The sequence below is a fragment of the Leopardus geoffroyi genome, chromosome D2, assembly GCF_018350155.1.
Source record: "Leopardus geoffroyi isolate Oge1 chromosome D2, O.geoffroyi_Oge1_pat1.0, whole genome shotgun sequence".
NCBI lineage: Eukaryota > Metazoa > Chordata > Mammalia > Carnivora > Felidae > Leopardus > Leopardus geoffroyi.
The window spans coordinates 34,349,216-34,363,200 of record NC_059334.1 but is presented as its reverse complement, the minus strand read 5'-3'; the positions used below and the strand labels follow the sequence as shown (position 1 = coordinate 34,363,200).

Here is a 13,985-nt window from a genome sequence, read left to right as displayed (position 1 = left end):
TTAAGCAGGCTCCACATTCAGCATGGAGCCTGATGTGGGACTTGATCCCACGATCCTGGAATCATGACCTGAGCTGAAATCAAGAGTCGGACACTCAACCTACTGAGCCACCTAGGCACCCCTTTGGCCAGTTTTAAATCAGGCTTTGTTTTCTTATTGTTGAGTTTTAAGAGTTCTTTGTATATTTTTAATTTAAAGTATAATTGATATATAACATTATTTAGTTTCAGGTATACACCATAACGATTCAATATTTGTATGTATTGCAAAATGATCACTACAGTAAGTTTACTCAGCATCCATAATCACACACAGTTACAATATTTTTTTCTTGTGATAAGAACTTTTAAGATCTACTCTCTCAGCAACTTTCAAATATACAATAGAGTATTATTAACTATAGTCACCATGCTGTACATTACCTGACTTGTTTATTTTCTAACTGGAAGTTTGTACCCTTTGACTACCTTCACCCAATTCACCTACCTCTTATACCCTGTATCTAGTAACCACTAATCTATTCTTTATGATTTCAAGGCTCTTTTTTGTGTTCTTGTTTTTTTTTCTTTAATATTCTACATGTAAGTGAGATCATATTGGGTTTGTCTTTCTCTATATCATATCATACCTATATATAATATAGGATATTATAGCATAACAACATTATGCTAATATTATATAATAATATCCTCATGATGCATCCATGTTGTTACAAATGGCAATATTTCATTCTTTTTGATGGCTTAATAATATTCCATTGTATACCACATTTTCTTTGTCCATTCATCCATTGATGGATACTTAGGTGGCTTTCATGTCTTGACTACTATAAATAATTCTGCAATGAACATGAGAAGATATATATATCTCTTCAAGTTCTTATTTTCATTCCTATGGATAAGCCAGAAGTGGAATTGTTGGATCATATGGGTATTTCTAGTTTTAATTTTTTGAGGAAACTCCATACTGTTTTCCATAGTGGCTGCATCAGCTTACATTCCAAACCACAGTGCGCAAGGGTTCCCTTATCTTCATATCCTCACCAACACTCATTATTTCTTGTCTTTTTGATAATAGCCATTCTAGCACATGTGAGGTGATATCTCATTGTGGTTATGATTGGCATTTCCCTGATGATTTGTTATGTTGAGCATCTTATCATGTGTCTGTTGACCAGCTAATACGTCTTCTTTGGAGAAATGTCTATTCAGATCCTCTGCTCATTTTTAAAATAAAATTGTTGTTTTCTTTGCTATTGAGTTGTAGGAGTTCTTTATATTTTTTAAACATTAACGCTTTATCAGATGTATGATTTGCAAATATTTTCTCCCATTCAGTAGGTTGCCTTTTCATTTTTTTTACAAGTTTTCATTTGTTGTACAGAAGCTTTTTAGTTTCATAGAGCCCCAGTTGTTGATTTTTACTTTTGTTGCCGAACAGTGTGTATCTTGATTACGGTAGTGGTTAAAAGAATCTATAAAATGGGATAAAAATGCTTAGAACTACATACACATACACACACATACACACAGAAATGTATATGAAAACTGGCAAAAATAGATGAGGTCTTTAGTGCACTGAAGAGTTTTGTACTAGTATCAATTTCCTGGTTTTGATATTATACCATACTATAGTTGTATAAGATGTCACCATTGAAGAGAGGCTGGTAAGGGTACATTGGAACTACATGCTCTGTATTTGCAACTTCCTTTGCATCTATAATTATTTCAAAATAAAGAGTTAAAAAATCCTTACAAGTAGCAATTGTGAGCACTTATGTGAAGTCTTAAAATATAAAGCTCCATGTAAAATGAAGACAACAACAAAAACTACCCAAAAAAGCTAATATTCAAAACTTATTACTTCTTTATTATTTTACTATCATCTACACTGTTGAAGTTATTTATATCTAATTGTATTCATATGTAGAAATATTACATAATGGTATAATATTGTGCATTTCTTCCTAACTCTTCATTCAGTGATGTAACATTGGTTTCTTGAAATCAGCCATGATTGGGGAATTTATATCATAGAAATCAGTAAACACTACAAATCAGCCTTCTCACATAGCCAAAAGCCAATTGTTGAACATTTACCAGCTCATGACTCGATATATAGGAAAATTTCAAGTATTTGTAATTTAAACAATACACTTCTAAAATTTTTTTTTTTTACATTTATTCATTTTCGAGAGACAGAGAACAAGCGGAGGAGGGACAGAGAGAGAGGGAGACACAGAATCTGAAGCAGACTCCAGGCTCCGAGCTATCAGCACAGAATCCCATGCGGGGCTCCAACTCACAAACTGTGAGATTGTGAGATCGTGACCTAAGCTGAAGCTGGACGCTCAACCGACTGGGCCACCCAGGTGCCCCTAAACAATACATTTCTAAATAACCCATATGTCAAAGAAGAAATCACAAAATAGTTCGAACTGAATGTAATGAATCACACAACAAACCAAAATTGGTAAGATGAACTAAATTAGTTCCCAGAGGGAAATTTATAGCTTTAAATACTTCTGTTAAAAAAATAAGAGGTGTGCCTTGGTGGCTTAGTCGGTTAAGCAGACTTCAGCACAGGTTGTGATCTCCTGGTTCATGGGTTTGAGCCCTGCATCGGGCTCTGTGCTGACAGGTCAGAGCCTGGAACCTGCTTCAGATTCTGTGTCTCCCCCTCTCTCTGCCCCTCCCTGCTCTCTCTCTCTCTCAAAAGTAAATAAACATTAAAAAATTTTTTAAAAAGAAAAAGAAAAGACAGGGGAACCTGAGTGGCTTAGTTGGTTGAGTGTCCCATTCTTGATTTTGGCTCAGGTCATGATCTCACAGTTTATGAGTTTGAGCCCCACATCGGGCTCTGCACTTGGGATTTTCTCTCTCTCCTCCCTCTCTCTTTCTCTTTCTCAAAATAAATAAATAAACTTGAAAAAAAAAAAAAAGAAAAGAAAAGACAAAACCTCAGGCTACCCCATTCCTTCCATAGACTCAGAAAATAGAAGAGGGAATACTTCCCACAGTTTAACCATAGTTATTACTGTGATATTCAAAGTTAGACAAACCCATCCCAAGAAATGTACACACCAATAGCCTTCATGAACCTAGACACAAAAATTCTTAACAAATATTAGTCCATGAATTTCAGCAATATATATAAAAGGTAATATATCCAATTGAAGTAAGTTTGGTCTTACATTTGAAAATTGATGCAATTTACCACTAGAATAGTTAAAATTTTTAAAAATGATAATACTAAGCTATGGTAAGGATGTAGAATAGCTGGAACTCTAAAACTTTTGGTGGGAATGCCAAATTCTAATAGCCACTTGGAAAAACTGGCAGTTTAAAAATAGTTATACATGTGCCAGCAATTTCACTCCTAGGTATTTACCCAAGAGCAATGGAAACATTGCAATTTGTACACAAATGTTCATAACAGATATATTTATAACAGGCAAAAACTGGAAACAATTCAACTGCTTATCAGTAGATGAATGGATAATAAATTTTTTCTTATGTGCACAATCAAAAACCACTCAACAATAAAAAGAAACAAATTACTGATACACACACATGGATGAATCTCAGAAACATTATGCTAAGTGAATAAGCCAGATGCAAAAGAATAGATACTATATATTCCATTTAAATGAAATTCTAGAAAAGGCGAAACTAATCTGTATTGACAAAAAGCAGATTAATGGTTGCCTTTGGATGGGAGTTGAGGATTACCTTCAAAGAACACAAGGGAGCTTTCTGGGGTAGAAATCTTTTTATCCTGATTGTGACAGTGAGTACATAAGTGTATACATTTGTTAAAATGCACTGAAGTATATACTCAAAAGGGAGCACTTTATTATATGTAAATTATACCTCAGAAAAGTTGGATATTAATATTTTTCACTAAGATCATAGCTTACTCCTCAATCATTAGTCTGAGGTATTTAACCACTCTCTCCTTCCTGAAATACATGTTGGATTGCCTCCTACATCTCCCAACAGTTTGGGTTTCCTTTGTAAGCTTCTCTTTATTATTACACTCATTAGATGTACTCATTTCCCAATAATATAGTCATACTTTCTAAGAGCTCACCTGCACTCACAGTTTTCCTTTTACTACTGATGACTCTCAAATTTCTGTATTTAGCCCTGACATCCCTCCAGAACCTAGGAGCTGGATTTCTCTGCTAGTAAACTTAACTCTTCATCTCTCAAATTGACTCTACATCACTCACTATATTAGGCACTCAAGTTCATGATCTGAGTCATCCCTGCATCCTCTTACTTTCTGTATTGAACTTCTGGCATCCTTCTATCAGATTAATTCTCAAGACCAGCTGGTTCTCTTTCAAAATGCTCCTTGCATCTTCCCTTTAAATTTACACGACTCTTTATTACCAAATACCAAGATTGTTGTAACAGCCTTATTACAAACCTCTTTGTCTCTGTCTGCATTTTTTCTTCTTGCTATGTAGCACTGCTAGAGTAATCTTCATAAAATACTGCTTTCATCTAATAATTTTTCTGTTCAAAACTTTTCATTGTGTTCTCCTTTTGTCCACAGAAGAAAAATCCTAGCATTAAAATATCAGTACAGTCTAGCTCCAACCTGTCTTTCCCTTCATTTTATTTATGTAATCCTCAATACTCTTTAAAATAATTAGCTCACTAATGTATCTGACTCTTGATTTCAGCTCAGGTCATCTCATGGTTCGTGAGTTCGATCACTTCATTGGGCTCCTTGCTGAGCGGAGCCTGCTTGGGACTCTCTCTCTGCCTCTCCTCCTCCCCTCTCAAAATAAATAAATAAATAAACTTAAAAAAATTAGTTTTTGGGGCTCCTTGGTGGCTCAGTCAGCTGAGCGAGCGAGTTCAGCTCAGGTCATGATCTCGAGATTTGTGAGTTGAGCCCCGTGTTGGGCTCTGTGCTGACAGCTCAGAGCCTGGAGCCTACTTTGGATTCTGTGTCTCCTTCCTTCTCTGCCCCTCTCCCACTCATGCTCTGTTTCTCTCTCCTCCTCTCTCAAAAATAAACATTAAAAACTAGTTCACTACTTCCATGCTTTTGCCAAAGGCATGCTCTCAGCCTTAAATGCCCCTCCCCCTCTACCTATCCAACTTCTACCTATTTTTCAAAGCCATATCTTTTAGAATAAGGGTGACTTCTTCTAATTGGGAGTCAGTTGGTACTGATCATTTCCTGCCTGGCGCTGCTTTTTTAAAAATTTGTCAAACATTTATTTATTTGAGAGGCAGCAAGACATGTTCTGGAGCTTCAACCAATTATTTAACTTCTCTGTTAAACTTCTTCACTTTCTTCAAAGGAGCATAATGAATGTTAAGAAAAATAAATTAGATTATACAATAACGTTTTTAGTACAATTTTTAGTACAATTCCTGGCATACAGTCATGCTCAAATATAGCTATTTATGATGATGATGATGATGGTGATTTTTGAACACTGAGATAAAATGAGTAGAATTCCTGTCCTTCAAGAGTTTTAATTTAATCTAAAAATATATTAACTTTCTTGACATGCTGGGTTTAGCAAATAACTTTTATGATAGGTATTTGTTTGACATTTTCATGACTTAGGCTAGCAGCAGGGTTGGACTAGGGGTCCTAGTTATAGAAAGCTCTGCTATCAATTTAGCTTGTACTCTTCAAATTATTCAGAAATATAAAAAGTTTGGGGCACCTGTCTGGCTTAGTCAGTGGAACATGGGACGCTAGATCTCAAGGTTGTAAGCTCAAGCCTTGTTGGATCTAGAGATTACTTAAAAAATAAAATCTTTTTTAAAAAAAGAAATATTAAAGGCTGCAAAAGAAGTCTGTCCTTGCAATATTTAGGTAATATGTTTCTTATGCTTTGAAAATAATTATATTTTATCTCCTGTAACAACCTTTTAATATCCAATGTAGGAAGGTGGGGTTTTTTTCTCATTAAAGTTTAATCTATTTAGGACCAAGAGATCCATCATACATTCTAGATGACTTTCTTGAAGAATCCTCCAAACTGCAGTCTGATTCACGAGAAAACATTTTGTCCCTACAACATCAAGATCCAACTATCAGCCAAAAACCATCCCATATACTTCTCAAAGACATACCAGCAAAGAAAGGTACTTAGGAATAAAGATTTCCACTTGAAAGAAGGGCGTAAACAAACTAGACAATGATGAAAACACTTATGATTACCAAAATGGTGATCTTAACTTGTGTGAAGTTGATTAGTCATATCACCTAAGTTCCTTCATATGAGGCTAAACTCTGATAATCCAAATTCAGTAGTGTAGCTCTTTTCATAAGCAAGGTTTTATATTATCTCAGAGAAGTAGCTAACTACAGGCTTATGATTTTCTTTTTTCTTCAAGTTTATTTATTTTGAGAGAGAGAGAAAAAGGGAGAGAGAAACAGAGAGAGAGAGGTAGAGAAGGAATTCCAAATAGGCTCCGCACTGAAAGTGTGGACATGGCACTCTGTGGAGCTCAAACCCACAAACCATGAAATCATGACGTAAACTGAAATCAAGAGTCAGATATCTAACCAACTGAGCCACCCAGGTGCCCCCAAACTTAAGATTTTCAAACTATGATCATTTTTAGAATATCTACATCACATTCAGGATGATCTGCATACGTTAAAAAACCATTTCATTGGTTGTGACTTGCATTTGGAACCACCAGTAGACTAACCTTGAGAACTTTTGAGATCTTTAGGGACCATTGTTATAGAGGAATCTATTGCTTTTCAGGTTATAACCTCTCTCATAGATTAGAATAGTCTCCTTGCTACATTTGTATGTCTGAGCTTCCGACATTCTTTTCCTTTACGTCTAATCATCTATTCTTTTAATATAATAATTTCAGAAACATCAAAATGTCAAGATTCATCAACCTTTTTGCATCCCAGCCCTTATGGTGTTTCCCAAACTCCTGCCACCATCTTCATGGAGACCATACGCTTCTTGATGAGGGTCAATGCTGTGCAGGTCAGAATATTTGGAAAAGGGCAAGTAGATAGAATGATTTTAGCAAAATGATTATTCAGTGGTATCTTTCCAAGCTTTAATATTATGATACAAAAATCAAATATGCTTTTGAGGGCACACTGTAGGCCCAATGGTGTGAATATCCAAATGTGAACCACTCTCATCATTCATGATGAAAAGGCAAATTGAGATAGTATCAAATTGGCAAATAATATTACCCACCTTCAGTGAAGTAGCAGTGAAATGTACCTCACTATACATCTGCTCCCTGAAGAATACCAGCAGAGCAAAATCAGGCTCTAAAGGCATATGTAGCCTAATATCACTTTATTATCGGAATTCATATTATGTGAGTGTTGGGGGTTAACAGGAGGCTAATTATACCCTCATTCCTCTCTAGGTTGTAAACAATTGGAAGCAGATACACAGTGCTATGTGGGGAATAAAAATATTAAAGTTATTACTTGTAAAACTGGGCTGCAGGGGCGCCTTGACTCTTGATTTCGGCTCAGGTCATGATCTCACAGTCATGGAATGGATCTCCACGTTGGGCTCCGTGCTGAGCATGGAGCCTGCTTAAGATGCTCTCTCTCCCTCTCCCTCTGCCCCTGCCCCACGTGTGTGAATACAGTTTCTCTCTCTCAAAATATATAAATAAAATCTTTTTAAAAAATGGGCTGGAGAAGCCCTACAAGAGATCCTAAGGGGGATCCTGTGAGACAAAGTACCAGAGACATCGCTACAAGCATGAAACCTACAGACATCACAATGACTCTAAACCCATAACTTTCTATAGTAACACTGAATGTAAATGGACTAAATGCGCCAACCAAAAGACATAGGGTATCAGAATGGATAACAAAACAAGACCCATCTATTTGCTGTCTACAAAAGACTCATTTTAGACCTGAGGACACTTTCAGATTGAAAGTGAGGGGATGGAGAACTATTTATCATGCTACTGGAAGTCAAAAGAAAGCTGGAGTAGCCATACTTATATCAGATAAACTAGACTTTAAATTAAAGGCTGTAACAAGAGATGAAGAAGGGCATTATATAATAATTACAGGGTCTATCCATATGGAAGAACTAACAATTATAAATGTCTATGCGCCGAATACAGGAGCCCCCAAATATATAAAACAATTACTCACAAACATAAGCAACCTTATTTACAAGAATGTGGTAATTGCAGGGGACTTTAATACCCCACTTACAACAATGGATAGATCATCTAGACACATGGTCAATAAAGAAACAAGGGCCCTGAATGATACATTGGATCAGATGGACTTGACAGATATATTTAGAACTCTGCATCCCAAAGCAACAGAATATACTTTCTTCTTGAGTGCACATGGAACATTCTCCAAGATGGATCACATACTGGGTCACAAAACAGCCCTTCATAAGTATACAAGAATTGAGATCATACCATGCATACTTTCGGACCACAATGCTATGACACTTGAAATCAACCACAGGAAAAAGTCTGGAAAACCTCCAAAAGCATGGAGGTTAAAGAACACCCTACTAAAGAATGAATTGGCCAACCAGGCAATTAGAGAAGAAATTAAAAAATATATGGAAACAAACGAAAATGAAAATACAACAATCCAAACGCTTTGGGATGCAGCGAAGGCAGTCCTGAGAGGAAAATACATTGCAATCCAGGCCTATCTCAAGAAACAAGAAAAATCCCAAATACAAAATCTAACAGCACACCTAAAGGAAATAGAAGCAGAGCAGCAAAGACACCCCAAACCCAGCAGAAGAAGAGAAATAATAAAGATTAGAGCAGAAATAAACAATATAGAATCTAAAAAACCTGTAGAGCATATCAATGAAACCAAGAGTTGGTTTTTTGAAAAAATAAACAAAATTGACAAACCTCTAGCCAGGCTTCTCAAAAAGAAAAGGGAGATGACCCAAATAGATAAAATCATGAATGAAAATGGAATTATTACAACCAATCCCTCAGAAATACAAGCAATTATCAGGGAATACCATGAAAAATCATATGCCAACAAACTGGACAACCTGGAAGAAATGGACAAATTCCTAAGCACCCACATATTTCCAAAACTCAAACAGGAGGAAATGGAAAGCTTGAACAGACCCATAACCAGCTAAGAAATTGAATCAGTTATCAAAAATCTCCCAACAAATAAGAGTCCAGGAGCAGATGGCTTCCATGGGGAATTCTACCAGACATTTAAAGCAGATATAATACCTATCCTTCTCAAGCTATTCCAAGAAATAGAAAGGGAAGGAAAACTTCCAGACTCATTCTATGAAGCCCCTATTACTTTGATTCCTAAACCAGACAGAGACCCAGTAACAAAAGAGAACTACAGGCCAATATCCCTGATGAATATGGATGCAAAAATTCTCAGTAAGATACTGGCAAATTGAATTCAACAGCTTATAAAAAGAATTATTCACCATGATCAAGTGGCATTCATTCCTGGGATGCAGGGCTGGTTCAACATTCGCAAATCAAACAACGTGATACATCACATTAATAAAAGAAAAGAGAAGAACCATATGATCCTGTCAATCGACGCAGAAAAGGCATTTGACAAAATTCAGCATCCTTTCTGAATAAAAACCCTCAAGAAAGTCGGGATAGGAGAAACATACTTAAGCATCATAAAAGCCATTTATGAAGAGCCCACAGCTAATATCACCCTCAATGGGGAAAAACTGAGAGCTTTTCCCCTGAGATCAGGAACACTACAGGGATGTCCACTCTCACTGCTGTTGTTTACCATAGTGTTGGAAGTGCTAGCATCACCAATCAGACAACAAAAGGAAATCAAAGGCATCAGAATTGGCAAAGATGAAGTCAAGCTTTCGCTTTTTGCAGATGACATGATATTATACATGGAAAACCAGATAGACTCCACCAAAAGTCTACTAGAACGGATACATGAATTCAGCAAAGTTGCAGGATACAAAATCAATGTACAGAAATCAGTTGCATTCTTATACACTAATAATGAAGCAACAGAAAGACAAATAAAGAAACCGATCCCATTCACAATTGCACCAAGAAGCATAAAATACCTAGGAATAAATCTAACCCAAGATGTACAAGATCTGTATGCTGAAAACTATAGAAAGCTTATGAAGGAAATTGAAGAAGATATAAAGAAATGGAAAAACATTCCGTGCTCATGGGTTGGAAGAATAAATATTGTTAAAATGTCAATACTACCCAAAGCTATCTACACATTCAATGCAATCCCAATCAAAATTGCACCAGCATTCTTCTCGAAGCTAGAACAAGCAATCGTAAAATTCATATGGAACCACAAAAGGCCCTGGATAGCCAAAGTAATTTTGAAGAAGAAGACCAAAGCAGGAGGCATCACAATCCCAGACTTTAGCCTCTACTACAAAGCTGTCATCATCAAGACAGCATGGTATTGGCACAAAAACAGACACATAGACCAATGGAATAGAATGGGAACCCCAGAACTAGACCCACAAAAGTATGGCCAACTAATCTTTGACAAAGCAGGAAAGAATATCCAATGGAAAAAAGACAGTCTCTTTAACAAATGGTGCTGGGAGAACTGGACAGCAACATGCAGAAGAATGAAACTAGACCACTTTCTTACACCATTCACAAAAATAAACTCAAAATGGATAAAGGACCTGAATGTGAAACAGGAAACCATCAAAACCCTAGAGGAGAAAGCAGGAAAAGACCTCTCTGACCTCAGCCGCAGCAATTTCTTACTTGACACATTTCCAAAGGCAAGGGAATTACAAGCAAAAATGAACTATTGGGACTTCGTGAAGATAAAAATCTTCTGCACAGCAAAGGAAACAACCAACAAAACTAAAAGGCAACCAACGGAATGGGAAAAGGTATTTGCAAATGACCATATCGGACAAAGGGCCAGTATCCAAAATCTATAAAGAGCTCACCAAACTCCACACCTGAAAAACAAATAACCCAGTGAAGAAATGGGAAGAAAACATGAATAGACACTTCTCTAAAGAAGACATCCGGATGGCCAACAGGTACATGAAAAGATTCTCAATGCCGCTCCTCATCAGGGAAATACAAATCAAAACCACACTCAGATACCACCTCACGCCAGTCAGAGTGACCAAAATGAACAAATCAGGAGACTATAGATGCTGGAGAGGATGTGGAGAAACGGGAACCCTCTTGCACTGTTGGTGGGAATGCAAATTGGTGCAGCCACTCTGGAAAACAGTGTGAAGGTTCCTCAAAAAATTAAAAACAGACCTACCCTATGACCCAGCAATAGCACTGCTAGGAATTTACCCAAGGAATACAGGAGTACTGATGCATAGGGCCACTTGTACCCCAATGTTTATAGCAGCATGTCAACAATAGCCAAATTGTGGAAAGAGCCTAAATGTCCATCAACTGATGAATGGATAAAGAAATTGTGGTTTATATACACAATGGAGTACTACATGGCAATGAGAAAGAACGAAATATGGCCCTTTGTAGCAACATGGATGGAACTGGAGAGTGTGATGCTAAGTGAAATAAGCCATACAGAGAAAGACAGATACCATCTGTTTTCACTCTTATGTGGATCCTGAGAAACTTGACAGAAACCCATGGGGGAGGGGAAGGAAAAAAAAAAGAGGTTAGAGTGGGAGAGAGCCAAAGCATGAAAGACTCTTAAAAACTGAGAACAAACTGAGGGTTAATGGGGTGTGGGAAGGAGGGGAGGGTGGGTGAGGGGTATTGAGGAGGGCACCTTTTGGGATGAGCACTGGGTGTTGTATGGAAACCAATTTGACAATAAATTTCATATATTGAAAAAAAAATGGGCTGGAGATGTGACTGGTCTCAGATTTGACTTACCTGACAGGTAGAATTACTGGAGAATTACCCCCTTCTCCCAGAGAACATTCTGTGAGGTCTTCCTACCACATGGGAAACAAGAAATATATCCATGAAGCAAGGAGTCAGAGAGAAAGATCTGGGAGCCAGGAGAGTGGCTCTGATCCTGCAGAGTGCATGTTCCACTTGAGGATGAGCAAGCTCAAGAAAGGGAAAGAATTATGACCTGGCTTGGAGTGGGCCACGTCAAACAAGAACTTTTAACACATTAACCTTTCCTAGTAGAGAAACAGACTTTCTGTCTCTCGGATTAAATAAGTCACTATCACCCCATGGCAAAGAGCCAGAAATGCAGGTAGAGGGAACAGCTACAGAGCCTCCTCCCACTATTTTCCTAAGAAGGTATAAGTGTTAGTGGAAGTTTCTATATTATAGGCTAAGATGAGAACAGAGGGAGAAGAAAAGAAGGTCTTACCCTCTGCTGAGCAGGTACATCTGACTTTGTCAAATTTGCAAGCTTCGTATAGTATTAAAAACAAAGAAAAGCCCAAAGTATAAAACTGGCAAACATAAATGAGAGTTTGTCAGAAACAGACATTTACTTTTCCAAGATCCCAAGTCTAGAACTTTAGAAGAGGGGTTTTGGGGCGCCTGGGTGGCGCAGTCGGTTAAGCGTCCGACTTCAGCCAGGTCACGATCTCGCGGTCCGTGAGTTCGAGCCCCGCGTCAGGCTCTGGGCTGATGGCTCAGAGCCTGGAGCCTGTTTCCGATTCTGTGTCTCCCTCTCTCTCTGCCCCTCCCCCATTCATGCTCTGTCTCTCTCTGTCCCAAAAATAAATAAACATTGAAAAAAAAATTTAGAAGAGGGGTTTTGCTTTACCATAAGTTTCCTTAGTAATTACAGCTGCCTGAAAATGTTACCTCATGTATAAATGAAGTGATTGATGAAGTGCTTTTGTCTGCAACATAACAAATACAGGCTAAAACTTATATAGTACAATGACCAGCAAGACCAGAATGTCAATATTTTGTGACTATGTGAGTAGCTGGTAATGGAACCATGATGTGCTGAATCTTTATAATTCACCTCTAATTTTTGAAGTTGATAATCATTTCATTCTATAATATGTTTCTTATTAGTTGTTTTCAGGGACATAATATTCAACTGCAAGAGCTATGGAACTGAACAATGCAGCCATTTACATATACCTTATAATCTGATTTTTCCTTGTAGTATGTGCACAGAGTTCTTGCACATGAGCTGTTATGCCCTCAAGGAGGCCCCAGCTGTGAGTATTACTTGGTGCTGGCCCAGATACACCTTCTCAAGAAGGACTTTGCCAAGGCAGAGGAATACCTTCAACAAGCAGCCCAGATGGACTACCTGGTAATAGCTTTTGCTAGAATCTCTTGAGTTTAGTTTAGAAGAGGGGCAAGCAGCCTTTCTTAGAGGTGGTGATGCCAAGTCATGGGTAGATTTCTAGTTACCAGAGTTAGAGGTCATCAACTGTCAGTAAACTCATGTATTTCCTTCCATTGTTTTTCTCAAGCAGTTATGAGTTTTGCAAAAGGCAGAGAAAAGGGTAAGGATAGCTCTTTAGCAGACAGTCGATCTATTTCAAGTCTTCTGGACTTCTTCTGTTTTCTCATTGTGAACATTGTCTTGGCTATATTTGAATGTTTTTCTTAATATTTACCCCAAAGACAAAATGGTTTTGAAGAATGCAAGAAAGAAATGAGAGGGCAGGCCTAGAAAAATATCTCCCAGTGCAACTGAATGGCCCTCTTTCTAATTGAATGCTATTAGGAAAAGGAAAAAAGGACTTAATCTAATTTTAAATGTTAAACAAAGATCATTAATGTATTTATAAATACCACCTCATCCCAGGTACCACTTGTTCTTTACTTTCTCAGAACCCTAATGTCTGGGGCATGAAGGGCCATCTCTATTTTCTAAGTGGAAATCATGCTGAGGCCAAGGCATGCTATGAGCGAACCATTAGTTTTGTAGTGGATGCTTCTGAGATGCACTTCATCTTCCTGCGACTGGGACACATCTATCTGGAAGAGAAAGAGGTGAGGGATACAGGATGGGGAGTAACCATGTAGATAAATCAGGTTATGGTCTGATACCTGACTACAGTTCAAGCATTA

The 13,985-nt window shown here is 37.5% G+C and overlaps 1 protein-coding gene across 4 annotated transcripts in view; it reads left to right on the top strand.

The window, feature by feature from the left end:
• The window catches only part of CFAP70 (cilia and flagella associated protein 70), a 108,871-nt gene that overhangs the window by 75,515 nt on the left and 19,371 nt on the right, over positions 1–13,985 (top strand). For 3 of the 4 annotated variants that reach the window (XM_045439576.1, XM_045439572.1, XM_045439575.1), the window contains exons 21-24: positions 5,964–6,122; positions 6,870–6,991; positions 13,066–13,218; positions 13,746–13,907. In XM_045439576.1, coding sequence (XP_045295532.1) covers positions 5,964–6,122; positions 6,870–6,991; positions 13,066–13,218; positions 13,746–13,907 — 596 coding nt within the window. The remainder of the gene's footprint in view (positions 1–5,963; positions 6,123–6,869; positions 6,992–13,065; positions 13,219–13,745; positions 13,908–13,985) is intronic. The other variant, XM_045439577.1, reaches the window with a different exon arrangement.